Below are 25,738 nucleotides of genomic sequence, written 5' to 3' on the forward strand. Positions count from 1 at the left end.
CAAGGTATGATGGATGGAGAAAGAAATGACATTTTCCATTCCTATTTAGGAAATGTTATACTAAGAAATAAGATACCACAGGACTGTATATCTCAGATAATGTCTGTTTATAATTACGTAACAACTCATACATCAATTAACTAAACAGTTTTATAAATTCAAATATCAATATACCCCAGGAAGTCCTTTGGAATGAAGAAATCACCAAGTTTCCTAGGAATTTTTTTTTATATACTGTACATACTATGCATAATTATGCTGTAAATAACATATAAGTAAACACTAAGTTCTACATATAATACAACTTCTTGAAAAAGCGGCAAGGAATTAAATGGGCTATACTTTATTTTTTCAAAATCCTAAAGCTAAGACATAATTCATTCATCTGATCAGATCAGACTTATTGTATTAATCCCCAGAGTAGAGATAGCGATTCCCTTATTCTTAGTGCTGACACCAAACACGGTATTGTTCCCAGACCCCCACGAAGGTAGATTCTAAAGAGATGGACATTAATAGATAATGACTGGGAACAGAGCACATAAACACCTTTTAAAAAATTAACAAACCTGGATTTCCTTGGACATATGAGCAATAAGAAGAAATCACCTAGCATCTTTATAGAAAATGCATGTAAAAATTTCTTATTCATAGCCTGTTTCTGGCTTTACACTCCATGACAAGGGCTGCTATTTACTTGTGATGACGAGGGGTCTCCACTCTGGCCAAAGTTGGCAGCATCTGACAGCACCTCACATTCAGCAGCTTCAGGCACTCTGTTTGGTATCTGTAACCCGAGTTCTGCTCCTCCAGAAGAACAAGACCCTTGCCAACAAATGGAGACCTGAGCAGCCCCAGGGAAGGGGGACTGAAGGAGCTGTTAATTCCCCACTCTTTCCAGTGCAGGTCCGTGTCACCCTGTTTACATCATGTATCATTCATCTGCCGTGATGAAATGTAACCCCTGTGTTTTAAAAAAAGACCTCTGTAACACTGAAGATACTATATCTTTGTGAGAAGTGTTTCACATATTTTCCATGGGCACACACCGCTCCCGCTACTATTTAAATCTCTGTAGCTCTCTTCGTGGGACATTATTCGCTTCAGCAAGTTCATTCAGAAGGTGCTTAGCAAAAGAAGAGGAAAACCCAGCATGGCAGCAGACAGCAACACGGCTCCTGAAGAAAAGCCAAGCGCTACCCCTGCGAAAAGGGCTGTCCACAAGATCCGAATGGCCAGCCTGGTCTTCAGCTTGGCACAAGGTTGGCAGCAGTGGGCGTCTGACCACCACGTAAAGCAAGCCCAGGAGCCCTCTGGATGGGTCCCTTCAGCAGAAGACTCATCAACTCACCCTATACAAGAAAGACCCTTTGAAAAATGGCCAAATCCATGTGTCAAGAGGGACCAAGGAAAAGACGGTGAAAAATCCTCAGCAAAGGAATCAGTGAGAGATGCTGAAAAAAATGCAAGGGAATCAGATGAAGCCCTCAAAAAATTCAGCATTAAAAGCAAAGAGGTGACCAAAACAGTTGTTAGCAAAGCCTACGAACGAGGAGGTGATGTTAGCCTCCTCAGTGGAAGATATGAGAATAACAATAGTAGCTCAGACACGAGCAAGCTTACAGAAGAATCAAGCGCTATAGACAAAACTCTAAGTGGCAAATTATCTCCAACCATAAGAAGAAAGTGTTCAAATGTGGTATCGGAGCTGACTAAAGGCTGGAAACAGATGGAACACGAGGACGAAGAGGCGGCTAAGGAAGTCCTGCTGCTTAAATGTCGTGGTGACAGTGTGGATACAGTGGACAGTGGCTATGGGGAAGCAGACGACAAACTCGAGCAAGAAGACAGCGACCAAGAAGTGACAGCTGTGAGGATTAAACGACCTGCACCATCTTTGTAAGTAAAACATCTTTATTACAGCATCACAAATGGTCAGCAGACCCAGGACAGGTACAGGTTTCCTTGAGGAAAAACAAAATTGGCAGGAAATGGTCAAAGAGAAACTATTACTCTTGAAGGAAAAAAAAATACAGAAAACCTTTCACATATCTCTCTGTGCTTAAGTAGTCAGCAACATCTGACCATAGCCTTGGTTTTATTTGCTATATAAGTAACAGAAATAGGAAGTTATATCTGGGAAATGTTAATGATATTTAGTTTTCTGGATTTACTGGTTCATTGAAATCACTGCTGCTTAATACTTTAGTCCACATTTCACATACAATTTTTTCACCTTATCAAGAGCCCACAGCTTTTAATTTGTTTTATCGAATGTTGTGTAAAGCAACGTACTTGACACATATTTCCAAATACTTATTCATTATTTTGTTTAGCATATATTGTACATATTCTTGGAAGTAATTTGCATAGAATGTCCAAAATAGAACTTGCAGGAATTACCTTTAAGTACAGCTTAACAAAAGCCGAGTTCACTGCTTCTCTTCAGGAGCTTTCAATGGATTTAGAATTCATCAATTCAAAGAATGGAAACCTTCACAGGAGCTGGGACCCCAAAAATACATTAAAAAGCACCCAGCCTGCCTCAACATCTTCAGGATTTATTTGAACCATGTTGTGTCTTATAAATCATTTGACAAAAAAGAATATTTGAATCATCAAGAGATTCTTCCAATTGAATGTCTCTCTATGGGTACACTATCATAACAGGTGGGGTGGGGGAAGAACATTCCTTGAGTATGGTGTGGAAGTTCCTGACAGGCAGACTTCCTTATGCCTGAAAATGGTGTGAAGAAAAAAGGAAGCAGAATTTGTCATTACCTGTGTAGTTGTTACAGGTCCTACGTAAAAATTAAGTAGCAATCGATTTCACAGCCCTAGATGGTTTTGAGTTAATACTTCTTCCAGTAATAGGTTCATGCTTGAAGATTATCATAAACCAACAGATGCATATTAAATTTGGAGCCCAGGTAGTAAATAAGTCGAGTTCAGCCACAGCCACGTAGTCCTTGGGAAGTCTCCCAGAAGAGCAGAGGAATAGCAGAGGCTGGTATAATAAAGTTCTCTAGTCTTCCTTCGCAGAGATCTCCAGCAGAAACAGCTTTCCAGAAGATGGCTACAAACAGTTGGGCTGTGGCTAGACGCCACTGGGTAGCTGCCAAACTAACTCATCACAGTTTTGTCAGTAAAATATTACAAGATCTGTATGCCCAATACTCTCCAGTAACCTGGGGCTTGAAAGTGTGTGGGCCCTGCTTTGGAGAGATGGTTCTGCACTGTCCTTTGACAGCAGTTAGGACATCAAAAGAAAGATTTCACACATACAGTGGGAAAACAGGATACATTTGCAGCACACATTATCTGTAAATATCCTTAATTAAATCAAATAGCTCACTTTAAAATGCTATAGCAGAAACAAAATAGCAGCTATCTTTCTGTTGCACTTCACATATTTTATTCCAAATGTCTAATTTTAGTACTGCTACCTAGGAAAAAAAAATATTAACCATGTTTACTGAGGTGTGAATGATTGAAATAACACCCTTTATGTTATTTACAGAGATCTCTTCCCCTGAAATCTGACACAAAATTAATTTTATGCACGTAAAGTGCTGTTATCAGGACTGAATTTTTCTAACTACTAATTTAAAAAGTTTTATTTTATAGCCTCAGAATACAGTATTTCAGCCTGCTACTTTTATGAACCTGTCAGTGTGGCTTAATCTTCTCCAAAAAGGCCATAAGCCCATAGTTGTTCAAGAAAAATCTCTGTGTTCCAGGAAAAAAGCAGCAGTACCAGTATTTTTATTTCCTTGCATCAGCACCTTCATCATTTCCAGTTGCAGTATTTAACAGAATAAGATTGCTTCCTTAGCAGAAGGCACATTAACTCCTACAGGCCTAGGAACACTATTTCATTCCTGCTTAGGAGCCAGAGGGATGCAACAGTGATATGAAACTCAAAACATTAAAAAGAGATTAATGCTTTTCCCCCACAGAAAAAAATCATAGGGAACACGGACATGGTCATCCTAGAAGTTCAGAATGCATTTAGGGTCATTGTTCTGGTTGACAGGTTAACTTAATGTGATTGCCACAGGTAAAGCAGTCCTTACAGTGGATTCATACAACCTTCACTTTGGAGCCACAATCCATTGTGTAGGTGCTGTACACACACGAAAAAAATGCTTCTATGTGATACAGTTTATTCTCTGTTGTCATTAAGCTCAACAATGGGAAAAAGGAAAAATTGTACTTTAGCCCTCAAAAACAGTTAAATTAGAAGATGCATCTAAAAAAAAAAAAAAAAAAAAGAGTAAAGTTTTTTCAAATCCACATGAGGCATGATAAAAGCAAAAGAATAGATAAGATGGTGTTTTTTCTCAACCCCTGAGAAGACTATGAGGATAAGGAAGGTGATAATAGCATTCAGCTAGAAAAGAGAATTAAAGATTTCAGTAGGAACTAGAAACAATACTTACTAGACTGTTAAATAAGATGTAATAAAGCCTTTAGACTCACACTGTCTCACTCACTCTCATCCTTCCCCTCAATGTGGGAAACTGAAGCTCCAGGACTTTCTCAGGGGTTCCGGCCCTTGAGGAGAGGGGGCAGCTGGCTGGGGCTGAGGGATAAGCCCCCCATGATGGGATCTGCTCACCAGCTCCACTGAGGCTGTTGGTATCGCTTCTGCTAAGGCAATTCTGATGCACTCAGGGCTTCCCCCCCACCCCACCAACCCTGACACGTTCTCACATGAAGAGCTGGGGAAGCAGTCAGTCTGAGCTTCGGCTGGAGTTAGGACTGTGCTGTCACAGGGTCTCTATGGCTTTTGGGAGATCCATAGGTTTCAGGACAGTTCCTCTGAGCAATGAAGCCACAATTCAGGGCAAGGGATAAACAGCTTTCCCTCCCTGTCTCTGTAAGACAGCAACTTATATACAGGAGGATTTACTTTATCATTAAAAAAAAAAAATGTCTAGCTTTATGCCACTGACATATTTTAATGCTTTCCTGCCAACACCTACCTGTTAACCAGACGTGCACAAAACCAGAGGTACATACACACTGCCTTCTCTCAGGATACTCTGCAGTGACACCACAGAAGGAACATTGACTTGGCAACACTAAGTGCTCAGTTCTTCCAATGCTTTTCACTGTACTGATGGGGAAGAGTATTTTGGAGCTTTTTAAATACAGTCTCTCGATACAGCTAAGCCAAGCTAGTGGCAATTCCACAGCTAAAACTGGTCCTGCTCTCCTAACTCTCCTTCTATCCCTGGCACTAAGTATCTGCACTTCTTACTCTAGCACTACAGTGCTCCCCAGTACTGGCATTCTTTTGGTGCACAGACCTAAACTGAGGACATTTCTATCACTCTTATCTTTCAACAGGCTTAGTAAAAAAAAAAGGAATACCCAAACAGCAGGGAAATATTCTGCAGGTTTGCAGTCCTCTGTACAGTTTGGCTAACTGTATTTTGGTTCTCCAGTGTTACTGTTAATATTCAGCTGACATTACTTGGGAGGTTTCAGAGCAGCCTTCGAGGGAGTAAATACATTAGAAAACAAATTACTTTGGCACAGCCACAGCACAACGTACTCCCTTGCTGAGCTCTGTACAGACACAATGACAGGATGTGGATGGCACAGAGACCAGCTCAGACTATCTATAGCTCCCCCACAACACGTGAGACTGGCCACTGGAGGAAACAGTGTCAGTAATTTGTCTGCCTGGAATCATCCAGCAATGTGATGCTGCTATGCACACACACACCATCAGTAAGAGCACTGAAGGTTTTTTCCTCATTTTTTTAACCTTGACACAAATCTCAATAGCTTAATTTTTTTTCAGGCTTGTACCCTGTCCATGGGAAGGTAAACTCTGGACTTCAATACTTCAAATAAGTAAACATAGGCAGAGCTACTGCACTCCCTTAGCTTTTTATTGTTGTTTTAAACACAAACATCTATTACAGGGGATAGATTTTTTTCTAGACACTACCCTCTGTTTTTCAGCCAAGAATAGCTGAGGACTAAGTCTGCACGCTTACAGTTATTGTCATCTGTAACCCTGGGGCAGGCAAAAATGGGGTGCTTCATGACTGACCCGAGGTACAGAAAGTGTAGGTAACCAGCACCACACTGTTTCAATCCCTACAGCATTAAGTCACTCTGGGCAAAAGTTTGTCAAAATGGGCTCAGATCTAGGCTGGAGGATGGTGATGTAGATGAGATCAAGCTGTGATCAGTGAGTTTGCTTTTGAGTGCAAACTGGAACAGGGAATAAAAGCCCCCGAAGAACTAAATCAGCAGCAGCAAACTCATGCCACCTGGTGGCCAGCATCTCCTCTGGAAAAAGCATGGTAACAGCTCATATAGAAGAGATTAGAACTGTGCAATTTAATGATGAAATGCAAAGCTCAAATGCCCTTTTTGTTTCTTCCAGTGCAAGCAGGTTCAGGGAAGAAGCACGCACCAGAGCCCACAGGAAACAAGGCCCTGTCAACAGCCTGAAGGACCGATGGCAAGAATGGGCCGACCAGCACATCATAACGCAGAAGCTGAATCCCTTCAGCGAGGAATTTGACCACGAGCTGGCCATGTCCACTCGCCTGCGCAAAGGAGATGAAGGCTACGGCCGTCCAAAGGAAGGAACCAAAACTGCTGAAAGAGCCAAGAGAGCCGAGGCCCACATCCACCGGGAGATCAGGGACATGTGCTTCATCATCGAATCCATGGCTAAGCCACGGCGCAACGGCAAGATCCAAGTCACTTTTGGAGAACTCTTCGACAGATACGTTCGTATTTCAGATAAGGTTGTTGGGATTCTCATGAGAGCTAGGAAGCACGGGTTGGTGGACTTTGAGGGAGAAATGTTATGGCAAGGAAGGGATGATAATGTCATCATTACTTTATTAAAATAAGCAAGCTATAACGATAGCAACTAGTTTTGGATAATGAATTCCAATTCTCCCTTGCTATTAGTGTTTGCACATCTTGAATACAGATTGCCCCGTTCACCCATATAGAAAAGACTCTGAGCATTTTTCTGAATATGTGTTTTACAACCACTGCAAGATAACGTAAGCATCCGAATGGATTTTACTCTGTACCAGGAGTGCTTGCAGGACAGTTCTGTTAATAGCTACATGAAAAATAAAGAGAAAAATCTATATTGAATATTAAGCAACTGAATATAAAACCCCATAGCAACAGAAATAGCTACAAATGAATTCCAAGTTTTACTTGTTCTCACATTTAAGATCTTCTCAACTATTGAAACTGGGATATCAGGAATATAAACCACACCAGATCAGAAACTAAACAACAATATAAACTGAGACCAAATTTTTGATGTGTGAAAGTGATCTTGTGCACATATTTCCAACTTAATTTATTTAAATGCATGTAAAATAGTTTTTTTTGAACACAACATCAAGGATACCACGTTTGTTTCCTTCACAAACAGGATATGCAAATACTACTGCAGTATTATCTTGTGGCAAGTATTGACACACATTTCTCTTTCATACCACATTCAAACTAAGAAAATATCCTTTTTATAAATGAGGTTTTATATTTAATGTATTTATACAACTAATTTATTATTTTCATATTTAGAGTTAGGGATGTTGGAGAGAAAACATTCAATAGAATGTAATGCACAAAAAAGTTTTGAATAGACATCCACATTAAAAAATACTTTCTATGCAATGTATCATCTGATTGTTATGTAAATATGGTTCTTCTAGATATAGGTGGAAATAACATGTAACGTATAAAGTCTATATTGCTTACTGAATTATATAGATCACTGTTTGTATAAACTACTACTGTAAAAATAGCTACCCTGGTAAAAATGAGCTTCACATGAAAAGCAATTGTTTCAGAGCAAGATGTCTGGGCAAGTAATTTGCATAATAAAAAATGAATGTGTTTTTTTCACCCCTATAAGATTCTTTCAAACTGAAAGAATAAATATCTTCTTACAGAAGAAAAGGTGTAGGAACATCTTGTGTCTTTGATAAAACAAGTGTTGCTAACTTATTATGAGAGTACAGGTACCTGAGTTGGAAGCTCCAATGAAAACATAAATGAAATGTTTTATGACTTGGTGATAGAAGAACTGATTACTATGTGTAGGTCTATGTAAATCATTAATATTTTAGACACAGTTTTACGTTGTGAATCTAAGGAAGAAAAAATTAATAAGATGGATTCAGTGGAACTTAATGTTTTCTTGAGATCTCTCAGACTACTCAAGTTGACCTGTAAAACTGACCTCTGAGTGTAATACATGTCAGAATACTTACCTGCATATTCTTACCTTATTCTTTATATCTTTATAAAATGACTTTTACAACTAAATTGTCTTGAGGAAATTTGGTTGTCAAAGGAATACATGAAATAAAAATAAAAAGCTTAATTGATTATTTCTTGGGTTATTCCCCCCACACACTAGAGAAGAAATATATGTGCATATTCTGTGAACTAAAACATCAATAATTTGTTTGAAAATATAAGTACATTCTCCCGTTCCCAGGCAGTTATATTTCCCTGTGAAGGTTTCCCTGTTCAAAGCACCAGAAAGAGATTTCAGAGTACAGGGAAGTGAAACAGTTCTTATACAAAATACCTGTACAGAGAATATATACTGAAGGCACATAATTGTTAAGTGTATTACATATTTCTGCTCACAAGAATTCCCATCCTACCACAGGACAACACAGCAGAGATACAGTTCACCACAGATTATTATTTTTTTTTTTTTTTTTTCAGTGTTATGTTCATGTGTGACTTAAAGCCCCAAAGCACCTCATAATTGTACTGGGAATCATATCCATCTACATCCAGTGACCTAAGACAGTAGGAGTAATATATTTTTGTACTGAAACACTCAAACTGTAATATACCACCAAGAAGCGTATTTCAATATTATGCATGTTCACAGCACGTAGTAAAAGCTTGTCCCTTGATATGAAGTCTATGCCATTTACTACTTCACCTTCAGAGAAACACGTGGAACACAACTAGGCCTGTACTGCTGAAGCAGGAATCAGAAAAAAACCTTCCTGGCTTCGGTCTTGAGCTAACAGACCAGCCTGTAGAAACCACGCAGTAAATTCAGGTTGCCACTTCTTCCCACCTGTCTGATAGGAACATGGAAGTTGGAGTGCCTCATCTTCTACAAGCTGAGCTCTGCTTCTGGTGAAGAAATCAGCACACAAAAGCAAGGCAGCAACTGTTGCCAGCAATTTTCATTCACATAAGAGCCATCTCTGCCTTGCTGCATGCCTACTGACAAAAAAAAAGGCTGGGCTGACTGGATCCCAAGCAGATTTAGCAACAATCACACCTGACCCAGTATTAATATCTGAAATTCAATCATATCTGCACCTAAGTTAATGCTGGGATTCATAGAAGTTTCATTCAGCTAAACATTTGCGAGCAACAGATTGACATTTGACTTTTCTGCAGGCTCCTGCACACCCACCAGAAGTCACTGTGGAGAAGCCTACACTTTCACAGTTTCATCTAATGCATATACTAATACTGGGGGCGAGAGAGGCAAGGGCAGGCTGAGCTGCAGACACACTTCTCAGCAGAACTGTAATTCAGTGACCGAGGAGACAAGAAACCTTTCCATTTTCTCCTTTATAGAATATAGCACAGAGAACCAAACTTCTGTAACTTTTATTCAAATACATTCATGAACAGAATGGAGCAGTGACACTCCTGGAACCTCAACATTTCATTTAGCTGATTGTCTTCTTACACATTGGAACATACAGATATATATGCATTTATACTTACCATATAGGAGAAGCACAAGATTACAAGTTTAGAGGAAGGTAACATTAGATCAATTTGCATCTGAAGGAAAAAGGACTCGCCTTCAAGCTCACAGGGGCTCTTCAAATCTCTTTTTGCCTTTAAAACCTTAGATCAGCTGTATAACAATGCAATCACAACTATACATCAACCTATAGCTCACTGCAGATAAATCTTTAAGCCTTCCCTTCATAGTCATGGCAATGCAATGTTCAAATCTCTGTGAAACAAAAAAAAAAAAAACACCCTTTTTCTATTTTTCCACTCAAAATATTCACTTCCAATTGGATATGAAAACCACACACAATATGAATAATGATGTGTCTCATACTGTCCTCCATTTATCTTTGAGTAAGCAGTATCAAACAAAGCCTTCTATAGTGTGAAAAGTATGTACAGCTGTCATGTAATAGAAATATTAAATATTGGTATAACATGATATATGGGAGTATTTCATGTAGGTTGTTTGGTAACTTTTTTTTTTTACATAAAGATGTGTGACAAGTTTATCCATGCAAAGCAGGTGGAGAAAATAAATCTTAATTCACTAAAAAAAGTACTGGACAAAAGTCCTCCAGAAAACATTGAGCCTAACCCTCCTACTTTACTGTAACTGCTACATTCCTGTGAAACTAGTGTGACCTCTGCTGTGCCCAATTTAAATATTCTACTTAGAATTTAAGTAGTAAGATGATAACAGTCAGAAACTGCTTGATTAAAGCAATCTTTCTAGATTTTATTTAAGACTTGTTTTCCTATTTCTGACTTGCTTCAATAATGAAATCCTTAACCTTTCAGATTAAGAGTAAGCAACACTCAGGTCACTCTTCATGGTGGCCTACAGTTGCACATTGTTTTCTCAAGTACTGTCTTAACCTGCCAAATGTTTCATTTGAAACAGATTTCTTTCTGACAAGCAACCTCTGCCTCATTTTCCCATCTGAAGCTTGTGTTGCTCTTTCAAGAGTTGTGTAGTTTGCTAGGAAAGCAAAGTTCCTTTCTTGGTATTGAAAAACTTGTGTCTTCTTCTGTAGGAACTGAGAGGTACATTTTCCGTATTGTCAAAGTATAATAGCTTCCATGCCTCAGTGAGAGCATTGATTTTGTATCAGAAGAAGTAACTGACTTTTTTCAAGTCTTACAACAGTTGCTGCAATGGCTTGAAGCAAGTGGATGGTTCACTGTATGTGTATCCCATCCTTTGGAAATCAGCTCCCTCCTCCATGGCAGTCGTTCCTCCTTTAAAATGGCTCTGTACAGCCAGAGTTCAGTACTGCAGCTGAACCAAGGGAAGGCTACTAAAAATTAGCTGTAGCAGAAAGTGAAACATTTGTGGTGAGATGTTCAATTTTCCTTGATCACAGAATAAACATCAGCAAGCCTTGTGGCCACAGCTACTCCAACTGCTACATGCACATTGCACCGCACCAACCCCCCAACTCAAGTCACTCCTGCCACCACAGGGCACACTGAAAGTAATTCAACAGCATGAGCACTACTCGCAGCATAACTACTGCAACAAACTCAAGAAGGATGACAACGCTTTGTCAGATAAGCAGAATAGTAGAAGGCAGAGCTTGGACAGACCTGATACTGGTGATACTGCAAAGGGACAGCTACAGGACCATGGTGGTCTGTAGGTACTACAGGATGAGTAGGTGGCACCATTCACCCAGCTGGACTCTGTCACGAAACCACAGCATAGCTCTACTTTGTATTGCAGTAGCATGTACTCTTCAGAGGAGAAAGAATAGAGGTTCATTCCCTAAACTGAGTTCCCTATTGCTGTAACAACAATTTAAAAACCCTGGTGATGTGTTCATTTCTAAAGCAAGAACATAAAAGTGAGATTTAAGATTCAAGTCCTGAATGAAGAATAGTAGAGAGTATCCAAATCAAGATTATTTTTTAATTTGAAATTAAATGAATAGTAAACATTTTTATCCCTTTCAAAGACTGGATTTTATGCAGACATGTTAACTCCTGTACAAAATAAATAAAAATCTAATGTAGTACATATAGGTGAGCAGGAGGATGCGAGCAGAAGGCACACATGAGAAACCATGTCCTTTTGCAGATTATACAAAGCAGTAATTAACAAATAGGATTTCGAGCTGAAAGATGATGTGGTAAGAATCCCAAGTATCTGAGCAAAACATCAAGTTAGTCAGTGAATACAAGTGAGTGCTGTGACATGGTCTTCTGGCACTGAACTCTTTCAAAATGTAGCTCATAAAGCCTTCAGCATATATCAGACCTCAACTCTTCACAATCAGAGAAGCAAACCTTGCCAGGAAAGATGGAAAGGAATTGTACTGCAGAAAATTCATACTGAACAGAAGGCAGGAGGTATATCAAAACACTGCCTTTAATCTCACCTATACAGTCTTTTATATGTATCATACAGAAGTTACCTACACCTTTAGTTAACAAAATTCATGGCCTTTCATCAACAGACATGCATTACTCTCTGCAGATGCTTCACACAGCTAGTCTCATCACTAAATTTTGTCACAGTCATTTATAATTTCACTGAAATGTATTTCTATTCCTTAATTGACTTAGTATTTATACAAGTGTGATTACTAGTGTACTGCTTACTAACACTGCTCTTCATTTCACTTTTTTTTTCCCCCATGTGTCTTTCCAAGAATGGTCCAATACTCAGAGACTTTCAGATATTCAAGATTTTCTGTGGTTTTATATAATTCTTCAAAGTATAATTCTTTATGAAATTATTCACAGTAGAATTTAAAGTCTTAAATAGGCCTTATTTGCAATATGAATTTAGGATAGAGACTAAACACTTGAGTTAATGCGTTTTGTCAGCAAGGATAATCTGAGACTTTTTTTTTTAATTTAAAATGGCTGAAGATAGCATATTTCATTCTCACCACTTCCCACTGGGCTTTCAAAAACAAAAACATCCCCAAAAAGGATGAGAAAATGCATCCTATATATCCAATAAAGTTATTAAATAAGCAGCAATAATCTGCATTTGTGCTTCTAAGTAAACTCCAACTTCTAAATAAACTCCAACTCAAGTTTATTTTTACATATATTTAGATTTATTTGCTATACATCACTGTGACCTTATAGTACTTAAATCCATTACAGGATTTTGTTGTTGTTGTTGTTGTAATAATCAGTCTTAACTCCACAAAGACAATAATACTGCTGTGGAAGACCAAAGGGGAGAAAAGCCATTTCAATTTATTTACAGTTCCTTATTTTGTAAACATTTAGTCTACACACTGTACTAAGTTCTAATAAGGATAAAGAGCTATACACAGAGACAGGAAACAAAGCCCTGTATTTCTAGTCATATTGAGCATTAGCATATTATAGATGAAACATCTGCCCTTTCAGTACCATAGCAGTAGACTGTCTTCAAATAAGATTTTAGAACTTTCCAGAGATGTAAATAGTTTGAAAGAATATCCAACTACATCTACTTAAGCCAACCCATTTGGCTTTTATTCCATTTCTAGAATAATTTAAAGTGCTATAAGCAACCCGTCAATCAACACTTTTCTTTAATAACAAAACTACTTTAAACATTAATTTACAAGATAATATACAATGGTCATCTGAAATAGCTGAAATTTCAGCACAAAGTCAGTCACTGTCACACTTAACAGCAATTTTTTTTTTGTTTTTGTAGAACATAGAATAAAAGCTTTGAAACAAATAGTTTTGTTGAGCTGTTATTGCCACAATGGCTTATCAATCTTCCTACAAAAGTGGACAAGAGCTACTGGAATTGTATTCTAGCCTGTCATTTTTTTTTTGAGGTCACATGACAGTAAGTTTGCATATTCCACGAGTCTACTGAATTACAATATTGTCTACCTATAGTACATTATCTCATTTTAATCAGAGCTGGTGCTAACTGTAAATTTACAACATAGACCCACTCAAAAACATCACAACTACTTTGTCTTTGGACAGGAATAAGCTATATTGTCAGAGTTGATGTGCTACACGGCTACAACAGTATAACAGTATATATCTGACACTTTATGTTGAAGAAAGATGCATCTGTTTCTGTACTTTTAATGCCCTACTATAGCTACAAATTGTTCACCAAGTTTTGCTTGCTTTAGTCTTTACATTTTGTGGAACTATCATATTCTTACATTCCTTTGCTATTTTATAAGTCCTTGTCACGTAGCTCAATATTGTCAGTATTTGTCCCAAACCTGCAGATCATTAACAGCATGTGCAGAACACTCCTCACCAGTCAGCATGCAGGGAGAAAACACATCAACTGACTTTTTTCTAAACACAAACAAGTGGCACTGTTGACTTTGGAATCTCCTAACTCCACCATAGGTGCACTGGTAGGTGTTATGGAATGCTGGGCTTCTCATCTGTTTGTGGCACCATGTGAACTGACCCATTGTTGGTCCAGACCAAGCTCTGCAGTGCTGCTGCCAAATACCCACACGCAGTTTTCCTCCTATTCAGGTTCACGAAGGGCAACTTCATTCATAGACATAATTTGAATACAAAAATAATAACCTATATTCAATGAAGCAGCCCCCTAATAGGATTGCAGAAAGGTGTGTGTGGGAAACCTGGGAAGCAACTGCAATGAGGACAAGAAAATTTCATAGGCTCTGAGGCTCAACATAACTAATGTTAACTTTTAGTCCACATGGTCTATATTTTGTGAGAGTGTCTACAGCTTAGAAAAAATAGGACAGTGTATTACAGATGTGAGAGCATGAAAAAGTCTATTTCAAAAGAACAACTAGATGGCCACGCTGAAAACTTTAAAAAAATTCAAAAGGTAAACTGGTGCATTATATTGCTCCTATGGATTTTTGAGCTGCACTGATTCATGTCAGGTTTGGGACAATACCCTGTAGAAAAGAATACTCATTCAAAAGCCCAAATTTCTATGTCTTGAATAATGAAGTCTTCTCGCTTAGAAAGTGTATGATTCCCAAATGTTTTACATGAATGACTTCTTCCGTGGTAGAGATCACCATCAAGCCAAAGAGCAAACTCCCCTCTGCAAGACAGACAGTGTATTAAAGCAAAAGACTGAGGGAGAAAACACTCAACTTATGTATTTTTTCATTGAGAATACAAAAACAAGGAGGAATTATAGAACTCTCAACACAAGACCCTCATAGCTGTTAAATTTGAAGCTGACAGGACTTACTTTTTTACTATTTATTATTAGTTTGAGAATATCCCTCTCTCAGATATTCTGAAATAAAAACAACTAACCAGAACTCCTCAGTTCTCACCCCCTTCCATTTCTATGAAGAAAAAGGCACAACAGTACTCTTATGTGTGAGGAGAATGCTGATAACAAGTAAGGAAAACATCCCAGAGCTTATACACTTGCACAGGTAGGGGAAAGGGATGAAACAACATAAAATTTTTGAAAACACTGGCACGTCTTGGGATGGTGCAGTTTCAGTTGAAGCCTCTTCTAGTTACATATAATTTTCACATTTACGTTCAGAATCATAATACTTTGTGTTCATTCTGAATATAACAAGACACACATTGAAGGAGAGCGTGCAAGGCATTGTAACCTTGCAGGGCTGAAACCTGATGCCACACTATGCTGAAGACAAACCTCTTGTTTAAGTTTCCTGAACACAGGAAGCTGAACAGCTGATACACTAAATCCTGCTTGGCTGGCAACTGTTGAGTTTTGAGCTACCAAACTGAAGTCAATTCCAAATTTTCTTTTCAAGGGTGTGCAGACATACATGCTTTTAACAGACTAATGACAGAAAATATAACTTACCCTCCTCCACCAAAAGCAAGGGAGTCCATGTCTCCTTTAATGAAGAACATGTTGTCTCCTGTCCATTTGAAAACCTAATTGAAAATAAATTAAAAAAAACAACAGACTAATAAGTTAAAAGATCTGAACTTCCTATTTAGGTAGAAGGGAAACCAAACATCAGTAAAGACTGACTATGGATGGCTAGAAGCTGATTTAATTAAGTTACCAAGTTTACACAGAAAATCAGGGAAAACATACATTAAGACAAAAATTCTCTTACATTTTACACTATTTTAAATAAGACCATTTCAGAATAAGTATTGAGCACTGAGACTTCCAGACAATGAAAAATACCAAGAAAACACACTTAGGTTGGATGACATGCCCTTTAAAATAATGTAGTTTATGAATTTTCAGACTGACACCTGGCAGAATTCAGAATAGTGGAAAAACCTTCAGTATAATAAAAGAGTTGGGTTAAATTTGGGATTTTTTTGCTATACAAACACTACTGATTTACTGTGTGTTTACAGAATCTGTGAAAAAAATAGTACGATGACATTTGGAGTCAACTCTTAAAGTAAATAATCTGAAAAATTCTAGACTTATTCAGTATCTTAAGATAATGCATATGGGAGAAAAACAAAATAAAACCAACACACCAAAAGCATACAAAGTTATTACTACTTACCTCAAAATCTGGAGAAAAAGTGAACATAAAGGTCTCTCCAGTGCCATAAAAGCCATCACTCACTTTAAATGGTTCAGATGCTAGCGCACCAAAAACCTGTAAGCAAAAATATGCAAGAGAAAACACTTAAGACTACACAGCATCTGAGATTCTACAATGAGAGTAATTGATGAAAAAACTGGTTTGCAAACAATACCAGATTTAGAATTCACTACAGGATAAGCCTTACATGGTGTCACGGTTCCAAGTGCATTGATTGAGGTATGGTATGGTGCTCTGTGGTACAGTAAAAAGAAGGTAGGACGACTCTTTCTCAAAAAGTGGACATAGTAAATAAATAAAATAAATAAATCAAAGGGATAAAAACTAAACTCAAAATTCTCAGAAACAAGGTACATATTTCTAAAATTCCAGATTCACTATGTAATATCGCTACACTGACAAGGTACTTAAGTGTAAAACTGTTTCTTTACTTCAGCAAAGAGAATTGCCATTGAGCGTACCTGCAGCCAGTATTTGCACTCTAAAATATGATTCTCTGGAGGAATTTTTAAACACACTTGAAAAGGCGATGAAATAAAGTATCACAGCTATTAAACTGCAAATTTCTGTGTAAAAGCTTGAAGTTCAATCAACTGAGACGCAAGCTTCTGCACCTCTGTTTCAATGCAAGCTCACAGGACAAATAGCCCAATCTTTTTACTGCACAGATTTTTTTTTCATTCAACGTATCAGATCAAACACTGGCAAGACATTTCTATGTTATCCCACAGTCTGACCACACATAACATCCAACACAGGATTTATAGTAAATGATCCTCAGAACATCAAAAGATCACACAGTCAAACAGCAGCAACAACAGCTGGAAAAAAAAAAAGATCAGAGAAGTCCATCTGTACATCTCCATTGTGGCATGATAGGTGAGATGTGAGGAAGTGCTTATTAGAACAACGAGGAGGGGAGGGGGAGATGGAATTAGATCTGGAAACTGTTATTTGACATTCGTGGAAAATCAGCTGACATAAACATGATCTTACTAATTTAGTCCAGCGCTACAACGACATGCAAAGTGTTCTCTTCCCCCACACTTTGTGAAGAATTCAAAATTTACATTATAAACAAGGCAGTTGAAACTGCTGTTTGATTTCAGGTTTAAAACAAGATAAGCAATAGTTGTCCTGTTAGAAAGAATACTAATGCTAAAATTATTTTTCTAAAAATAGGGTGGGCTCAGTTGAAATATGTTTTAAGTGAGAAGACTTCACAGAGCAATTCAGACCAGAGGATGACATTTTAGATTGATAGTCGATCACTTTGGGTATTGCTGAAAAGTGTCTAGAAGTGAAGGCTGGGACAGGGATTCTTCTATGCACACTTTAATTTTGGCTAAAGACTTCTAATGATTTACTTCATTGTTAAATTAGGTCCTCCATCAGAACTTACTGGTTCATTGTCTTTCAAATTCAACTGACCAAATATCAAAGCCTTCGATACCAGGTTTTTTATTTGCACTAATCCTCAAGTTTCTATTGAGTTATACAGCAATGTAACATTCTTTTAGGGTTTTTATTTAGTTATTTCAGTGTCACAAGAAAAATCACCTCTAGCTGGGACTTCACGCATATTTTCCGCAATAAAAGAATTTGAACTTCAAGACAGTCCTTAATTTTTACCTGATCTTTACTACCTGTTCCACTAACTGTAACTGTTAAGGCTAAAAATTAAAGATGAAAGAGTCAAAAAGAACACATACTTGCTGTTTTCCATCGCTGGTGCTCTGCTGAAAAGAGTACTTGATTTTGTTTTTTCTCCTTCTTTGTTACCTTTGCACATGCAATCTCTAAAAGGCAGAGTAAGACTTTTTTCTTTTTATGATTTCAAGTGTCTGCAGCAGTAGGTTAGACTTCAGAAACCTGGATATTAACTAATCTCTGTCAAACATTTTACAACCTTCAACTGTGCTTACTATACATGGGTAACTGAATTTCAATAGACCATCTTTTAGGGTAAAAATCAATATTAAATTCAAATTAAGAAAGCCTGATTTATGTTTAAGGACTCAAGTTACTCTTTGAAGAGCAGCTCTGGAAGCTACATTCAGGTAGCCAAGATATTTAGGTCAGATCAATACCCTCAGGGCTGACATTACCTCTGTAAGTAAATATAAGTAAAAAATTAAGTAAATATAAGATTCCATTAACAATTGACATTCAGAGTTGTACCAATCCTAAACTATCCTAGTTCAGCCTCTGCACAGGTACAAACTTTTCACACACCACTTATTTCCATGTTTGTCTCAGATCATCCCAGGGCTGTTACTTGTCTATCCGTAAAACGCAAAGCTAGTATGTCCTACCCTTATGGAAAACCTTACATGCTTTACTTCAGAGACTTTGAAGTTTGCTTCACATAAGAACACAGAAGTATTTTCTTTCTGATTATAGAATGACTTTAGTTATACAGAGCCTCAGGTCTCTCAACAGTACCCTACCCAAAGGACAACTAATTCTGAAACTATATTGGGTTGACTCAGTCTTGTCCAATTAAGCTTTGAGTACCTCCAGGAATCAAGATTCCACAACCTCTCTATTTATATGTTCTATACAGTTCCATCAACAAATCTGGGTCTTGAAAGATCACATTGTTACTATAAGCAACATGAAAAGAATAAGGCTTTACAGAAAAATAGCAAATTGCTTCCCAAAAGTTATTTTAGTACTTTGAGAAGTGATGTCTACCGAGTATCTGCATGAGATCAGATTGTTGTGGCCAGTTGTTAGCGTGGATATCTAAAATTTCCACGTTCTAGGCTCCATGTTTCACACTTTTGCAGTGTATGTAACTCAATCTGAAGAATGACTTCTTATAAAATTACACAGACCTTGGGGTGGCTAACTTCATTAATTCCACTCCTAGACCACCACTTGTTTAGTGACTCATGTTCAGGAATTAGGTGCTGATCTCTTTTTAAATGGTTGTGATAGTAGATACCAGACCTTGAAGTAGGAAGACAGGCAGTCCATAACAATTGCAATGTAGATACCTATAGATTTCTTGGGCACCTTTATTAGAGATCTCCTAGAATTTACTATAGCAGAAAATGTAGGTGGCTTCAGATTCCAACTTTCAACTAGACAACATTCAGCTTTTACACAAAGCTTTATTTTTTAAGAACCAAGGGTTTTGGTTGTGGCTTTTTGTTTGTTTGTTTAACATATTTACAGACTTTTAAGTAATAATGCTCATTGATTTTAAAAAGAAATCAAGACTGGTGAAAATTTGGGGGAAAAAATAGGATGAGGCTTAGCAGCCTTTAACGAACCATATTATGAAAAGTTACAAGGTACATTTGCTCCTTACTCAATTTATTGTCAACATCAGATAAGGCTGTTTTCATACACATGGACAACAAAGAACAGGGTCTCAGACAAAGTAGCCCAGGAAATAGATTAATTCTAGTGGGAAGGAAAAGTATCTCAAGCAACAATAAGACAAAATCAGTATCTTCTATTAACAGAAACTACAAAGTGAGCAGAATGACAAATGTCAAAAAGGACTGAGAAGGTATGCTCAGCAAATAGCAGGAAACTATCTGGTAATAACATAATTCTGTCATTCTTCAAAATGGCTGAATCATATTTGGGATCTTCTGTGAATTAGATATCTTAGAAAACAGGCAGTGATCTTGAAACATAAAATATGAAAACACCTGGTCTCTCTTAAAAAACATTCTAGAAGGGTATAAATAGTATTTATCTTAGCATATTGCTAGGGAACTATTTCTAGATACACTGTCCTATAAAAAAAGTACTCAGATCCTTTTTCAGTCACGGAAAGCAGTTTTATAGGCCTATCTGCCAGGAAGCTAAAATATATTAAAGATAAATTAACCTTTCAAAAAATCAATAGCTTCTTTAAAAAATGGATGACCCTGACTAATAAGGGCATAGTAGGCTACCATTGTCTTTCTTTTCATTACTGTAGATCCTTGCATGAAGAGAGACTCTGCACTGAATTTCTGTAGGTTTTGAACAGAAAATAGGGTACAATTAATTTTCTGCTTTCAAATGCAAAGACATGCCTCATTAACAGCTTGAGACACAGAACAACTGAAAACACCACTCCCACTACACTGGGGAAGGACTGAGCATGTAAAACTTGTCTGAGCCTTTCCTTTGCTAGCATATGTTCCTCGCTGAATACACACAGATTTCTTCCCCGAGAGGGTGGTGGACACTAGAACAGGCTCCCCAAGGAGGTGTCACAGCCCCAAGTCTGACAGTGTTCAAGAAGCAAGTGGGGAATGCCCTCAAACACCTGGTGTGAATTTTGGAGTCAATGATCCTCATGGGACCCTTCCAACTCAGGACACTCTATGATTCTGTGATTCTCTCACTCTTGTGGGGAACTCACTTAAGATCTGGCATACGCCGTGAAAGGTAAGTTAAGTGGCCACTTGACCCAAAAGTCCAAGGAAGAAGTTCCTGGGCGTGAGCCTGTACGTTGAGATTTGCCATGGTTTGTTTCACAAAAAAAAAAAAAAAATATGACATGTTTATGAATACCCTGTTGTGATTGCACAACCATAAAACTTTTTGAACATGCAAGTTGAAATATTCATGCATGCAAGGTAACCTGAATCCTTTCAGCAACAGAACAATGCTACATGCAGGTGGCAAGACAAGGCTATCAGAAAAGGGATATTTTCTTTCTGGGCAAGATAATCAGACACTAAGAAGCACGTATCTTACAAGTTAATCTTGAAAAGCTAATAAGGTAATTGGAGAAGGAAGGTTACTGAAGTATATTTAAGAGGCTGATGGGTCTGTTGAGACATCTCAAGTCTATTGAATAGATTTTATGTTCAAGATTAAAAAGTAAATGAAGAAAAATTCCCCTCTTAAAGAACTTATGGGAAAGAGTGCTCTACTAGCACAGATTTAGAAGAGAATTTATTTTTAAGGGATCCCTGATGCAGGAAACGGGAGGGGAAAAAACAATTGTGACTTGAATTAGAAAACATACCCTTCATTTACAGTTTTCAGAACACCTGAACAACATGATGTGATATGAGCCCATGCTTCCTGAGAATAAAAAGTAGTTACCAAAGGGAGATAGGTAAGTGAAGTAAATGTCACAGATTTTGCAGTGGTTCTGTCAGTTCTTCATGACAGCAGTAATTTGCTTTCATAAAAGAGCAGAGTATTTTGAAAAAGAAAGAAAGAATCAAAGACTCATGCTGCCTGTAACGTCCACCTGTTAGAATACTCAAGAAAGGATGTTTGCTAATGAAATGGTGAGATGAGATGTGATCCACTTTCTGGAATTCATAGCCCAGTCAAAGGAGAATACAGCACAAGCACAGAGACTCAAGGAACAAAAATTATGCAGCAAAGATCCCACAGCCTCTGAATGGGAGAGAGACGTCAGCTGCAGCCACAGAATGTACCAAGAAGCACTGGCCACAGCTGGCAGTGACATTCCAACTCAACAAGATCATCTGTCAACAGCAAGTTTTAGTATCTGTATTTCCCAGGTTGTAAGTACATTAAAAAAGCATATTAAAATAAAATTCAGTAATTGGGTATTATGAGACTCATGCATCGTGACAGTGAACTTGTGTCAATCAAGTATTCCCCAGAAATGCAGTATGTCAGAGGATTGCTTGACTGTGAAACACATCTTTAAAAGCCTCTCCATAATTACCAAGGAGAAAAACAGCTTGATACACACTATTTTACCTCCCACGATGGACTGAAGTATCAGCTATTCCTTTATGCTCCTCAAACATTTTTCTTGATGGGTCCCTAACCTCCATGCAAATATTTTCCTACCTGTCCATCACTGTCCTTGATAACCAACAGCACAGGTGTGTCTAATCCCAGCATAGTTCGATATAAAGTCTTCAAGCTCATGCCATGCTTTGCAGTACTGTAGACAAGAGTCCATGGATATCCAATGGTCCGTGGTGGAAGAGACTTTGTGAGCTGTTAAGATAATGACAAACATCTTATTTAATATATTTTTATTTTACTATTTTTAAGAATACATTACATATAAAGGAAAGCAGATTATGTTCTTCTGAACTACTATATATGGGCTTAAAAGCTAGTTTAAAACTTCAGATGAGACCTAAAGTTTCACATGTATATTCTTCTATCTCTGGTCTCTCAAGCAAGTTTCTTTTCCTACCTCTACCAGTGACCCACAGGAGAACGATTTATCAACTGAATATGAACCAGCAGTGTGCCCAGGCAGCCAAGAAGGCCAACAGCATCCTGGCCTGTGTCAGAAACAGTGTAGCCAGCAGGACTAGGAAGGTGATAGTCCAACTGACTCAGCACTGGTGAGGCCCCACCTCGAATCCTGTGTTCAGTTTTGGGCCACTTGCTACAAGACAGACATTGGGGTGCTGGAGAGAGTTCAGAGGAGGGTGATGAGGCTGGTGAGGGGCCTGGAGCACAAGTCTGATGAGAAATGGTTGAAGGAACTGGGGCTGTTCAGCTTGGAGAAAAGGAGGCTGAGGGGAGACCTTATCGCTGTCTGCAACTGCCTGAAAGGAGGTTGTTGCATGGAGGGGGTTGGTCTCTTCTCTCAAGTAAGAAGTGACAGGATGAGAGGAAGCAGCCTTAAGTTGCACCAGGGGAGGTTTAGATTGGATATTAGGAAAAAAATCTTCACATAAACGGTTGTCAGGCATTGGAACAGGCTGCCCAGGGAAGTGGTGGAGTCACCATCCCTGGAGGTGTTTAAAAGAAGTGTAAATGTAGCACTTAGGGTCATGGTTTAGTGATGGACTTGGCAGTATTAGTTTTACATTTGGACTTCAGGATCTTGAAGAATCTTTTTCAACTTAAATGATCCTATTTTATTTAATATCACACAAGATCTTCCTATTGGTGTGTTTTACACTACGGTCATAGCATATGTGATACATTAATATACAATACTAAAAATTGACATATAAGTCGATACCTTTTCGATTTGTTCTGGCTGTAGTAATTCACTGGGATCACTAAGATTTGGCCGGAATGCTTCAGGCTCCAGGTCTGTTTTGATATTTGTTGCCTGTTTTGAATTGATATCCTCTCTTGTCGTTATCTACAAAAAGATCGACAAAAAATAAGTATTCACAATTCTATTAGCAGGGAAATGAACTTTGCAGGTTAAAAGTCATGCGGTTATCAATTTAGTTATGCAACTCTTTCAAAAGCTAAGAAATCCGTTATATTTGACCTGACCACAATTTCCACTGCTTCCAATAACAAGCCGGGACTCAGCTATATATTAACAGTAAATTACACAGACACCTACTCAGAAGAAAACCATTTTTTTTGCTAAAACAACAAATGAGTCCTGATACACAGCTGAACGACTTCAAATGCTTTTCAGAGGTCAGCTTACAAAGTTCTTGCATTTTAATACTAACATAGCATTCACATTAAGTGTAATTAAAAAGCCCAGACAGAAGAGGAATTGAAACTTCAACAAGGACATTTCTGAGTAGTTTCCGAATCAATACACTTTTAGAGCACTTGTGAAATTTTCCATATATGTAGTAGACAAGTGGAAAGACTGCTGTCAAGTATTTTGAGTAAACCATCTGAATGGAGCCTTAGGAATAATGCTGTTCCATAAGCTGGAGTACTTGTAGGAATCAAAGAAGAAAGAATTGAGAGGGTGGGTAGGGGAAAGCAGCAGTGATACTTCTGCTGCACAGTGAGCGTTCAGGCCTGGCAGAGATGGGCCGTGCACAAAGATCCTGTAGTAGTTTAAAACACCTGCCCTGTTGAGTTTCTGTAGATCATCATTCAGTGGAGGCAGCAGAAGGCCACAAAACTCATCGGATACCACAGTTCACAACAGCTTCATAGCCCAGTCCACATTCACTGGCACTTTCAAACTAAAGTGCCATGTGTTGAGAACTAGACTAGTTCAGACCCAAACAGGTTTCTTTCAATAAGTCTGTCTGCAGGGATATTTAAAACTTTCTGTGGGGAAGGTGAAATCTGACAGAGGAGCAGGCCACAGTGAAGGCAGTCAGTAACTTAAGCCACTGCAGCAAAACCAATGAACAAGTTGAGAGATTTGCTAAAGAAAAGAAAACCTCTTAACAAGAATCAGTGCATCTGAATAATTTACCAGTCTGAACAAAGTATCACTGAAAGTCAGACTGTCCAAATTATTTAACACCTAAATCCTGAGAATTTAAAGAAAATACCTGCCAAAACTATCTACCAGCTCCAGAATAATAACCAGTGTTTGCCACATACTTCATACTGTAAACATACAGGACACAACTATGGTGTTTCACCATACCATCATGGTAAACTTTGCCAAGCTTTTGTAAACAGATCTTTCTTAGTTAACAAAGAAAAGCTAAATAAAAGAAAATTCTGAAATATAGGTAGAGATATTTAAACAACAAATGCAGCCACCTGAGCCAAAGAAAACGATATCCCTTTCCTCTACATCAAGATCTATGAAAATGTTACTATCACTCCTGTTACTTAAAAATAAGCTTATAAAGTTGAAGTATCAAAGTATATTAATACAGTAACTTAATTACAATATTAATTCTTAGCTCAAGAAAAGGGGTACCTTTAGAGATTGTCAAGCAAGCAAAAAGCTCAAGCTTTCCACTCTTCAACAGAAAGTAACAAGCATTTCCAATGTAAACCATGCACAAGTTCCATATCACAACAAAAAAAAGTATATGCATTTACCAGTACAGCTTCATGTAGAAAAAGATGATATACAGGATGCATTATACAGTACTACCTATAAAGCATGTTATTTTGTAGTCCAGCTTGCTTCCACCTTAAATGTCCTTCATCCATCATATACTACTACAACTCCATAGAAGTTAAGCATTGTTCAAGTATACAGCAGAAAGCTCAATACCTTTGTTATTCTTTAGTTCTGATTCAAGCATACCATGCAAAACGTGAATAATTTGGATTAAAGTGGTGTGGGGGATTGTGGTGTGTATTTTTTTATTTTTTCTCCTCTTGGTTGGATTTTTTGCCTTTACTTATTATTACAGTATAGCAACTTTCTTCTAGGAAGAAGACATGCTTCTGTTCAAAAACTCTGTGACAGAACACAGTGTAGTTTCAGAACTTGCAAATTCATTTCCCGCTAAATTTTGACAGAGCAGACTGACCTGTAGTCAGATTCCAGGGGCTTCTGAAGTTAGTAAATGCCATGTGGTTAGTAACTACACCATGAACTCTCAAATGCCTCAAGGGAGTTTATAGGCTCCACACCATCGCATCAGGTATTTCAAGTCAGCCTAAACTTTGAGTTTGGCCAGTCCAAGTAAAAGGTATTTGGAATGAGCTCCTGCACTTCCAGGATATTAATACAAGTATTCTCCACTTTCCAGAAACAGAGTTGTTTTGTTCTGAAGTGGGAATAATTTTTTTTTTTTCCAAAATTTCTGATTTTTCAAGTGCAGCTTTTGAGTTCATGCTCATTATTGATTTATGTAGCC

General features: G+C 37.9%; 2 protein-coding genes across 8 annotated transcripts in view; one reads left to right on the forward strand and one right to left on the reverse strand.

Annotated features, from left to right (window-relative positions):
* Window positions 1-1,112: 1,112 nt before the first annotated feature.
* Window positions 1,113-9,504, forward strand: ABRA (actin binding Rho activating protein). Its single transcript, XM_082046345.1, has 2 exons — window positions 1,113-1,899; window positions 6,410-9,504. Exons 1-2 carry the CDS (start codon window positions 1,154-1,156, stop codon window positions 6,885-6,887), a joined length of 1,224 nt encoding a protein of 407 aa, XP_081902471.1. The 5' UTR covers window positions 1,113-1,153; the 3' UTR covers window positions 6,888-9,504.
* A 138-nt stretch (window positions 9,505-9,642) lies between these two features.
* Window positions 9,643-25,738, reverse strand: part of OXR1 (oxidation resistance 1) — an 88,898-nt gene continuing 72,802 nt past the window's right edge. For 6 of the 7 annotated variants that reach the window (XM_082046341.1, XM_082046342.1, XM_082046339.1 and 3 more), the window contains 5 exons: window positions 23,218-23,343; window positions 22,077-22,229; window positions 16,242-16,337; window positions 15,569-15,642; window positions 12,146-14,815 (listed from right to left, as the gene is read on the reverse strand). In XM_082046341.1, the coding sequence (XP_081902467.1) occupies window positions 14,680-14,815; window positions 15,569-15,642; window positions 16,242-16,337; window positions 22,077-22,229; window positions 23,218-23,343 (585 nt within the window). In that variant the 3' untranslated portion in view covers window positions 12,146-14,679. Of the gene's footprint in view, window positions 10,016-12,145; window positions 14,816-15,568; window positions 15,643-16,241; window positions 16,338-22,076; window positions 22,230-23,217; window positions 23,344-25,738 lie in introns of those variants that run through there. The other variant, XM_082046340.1, reaches the window with a different exon arrangement.

Source organism: Streptopelia decaocto, assembly GCF_964273445.1.
Source record: "Streptopelia decaocto genome assembly, chromosome: 2".
NCBI lineage: Eukaryota > Metazoa > Chordata > Aves > Columbiformes > Columbidae > Streptopelia > Streptopelia decaocto.

Bases quoted from the DNA above. Each gene is read 5' to 3' on its own strand.
- ABRA (XM_082046345.1), top strand. From the start codon at position 1,154: ATGGCAGCAGACAGCAACACGGCTCCTGAAGAAAAGCCAAGCGCTACC. The intron at 1,900-6,409 runs GTAAGTAAAACA...TGTTTCTTCCAG, and splicing joins AAACGACCTGCACCATCTTT to TGCAAGCAGGTTCAGGGAAG.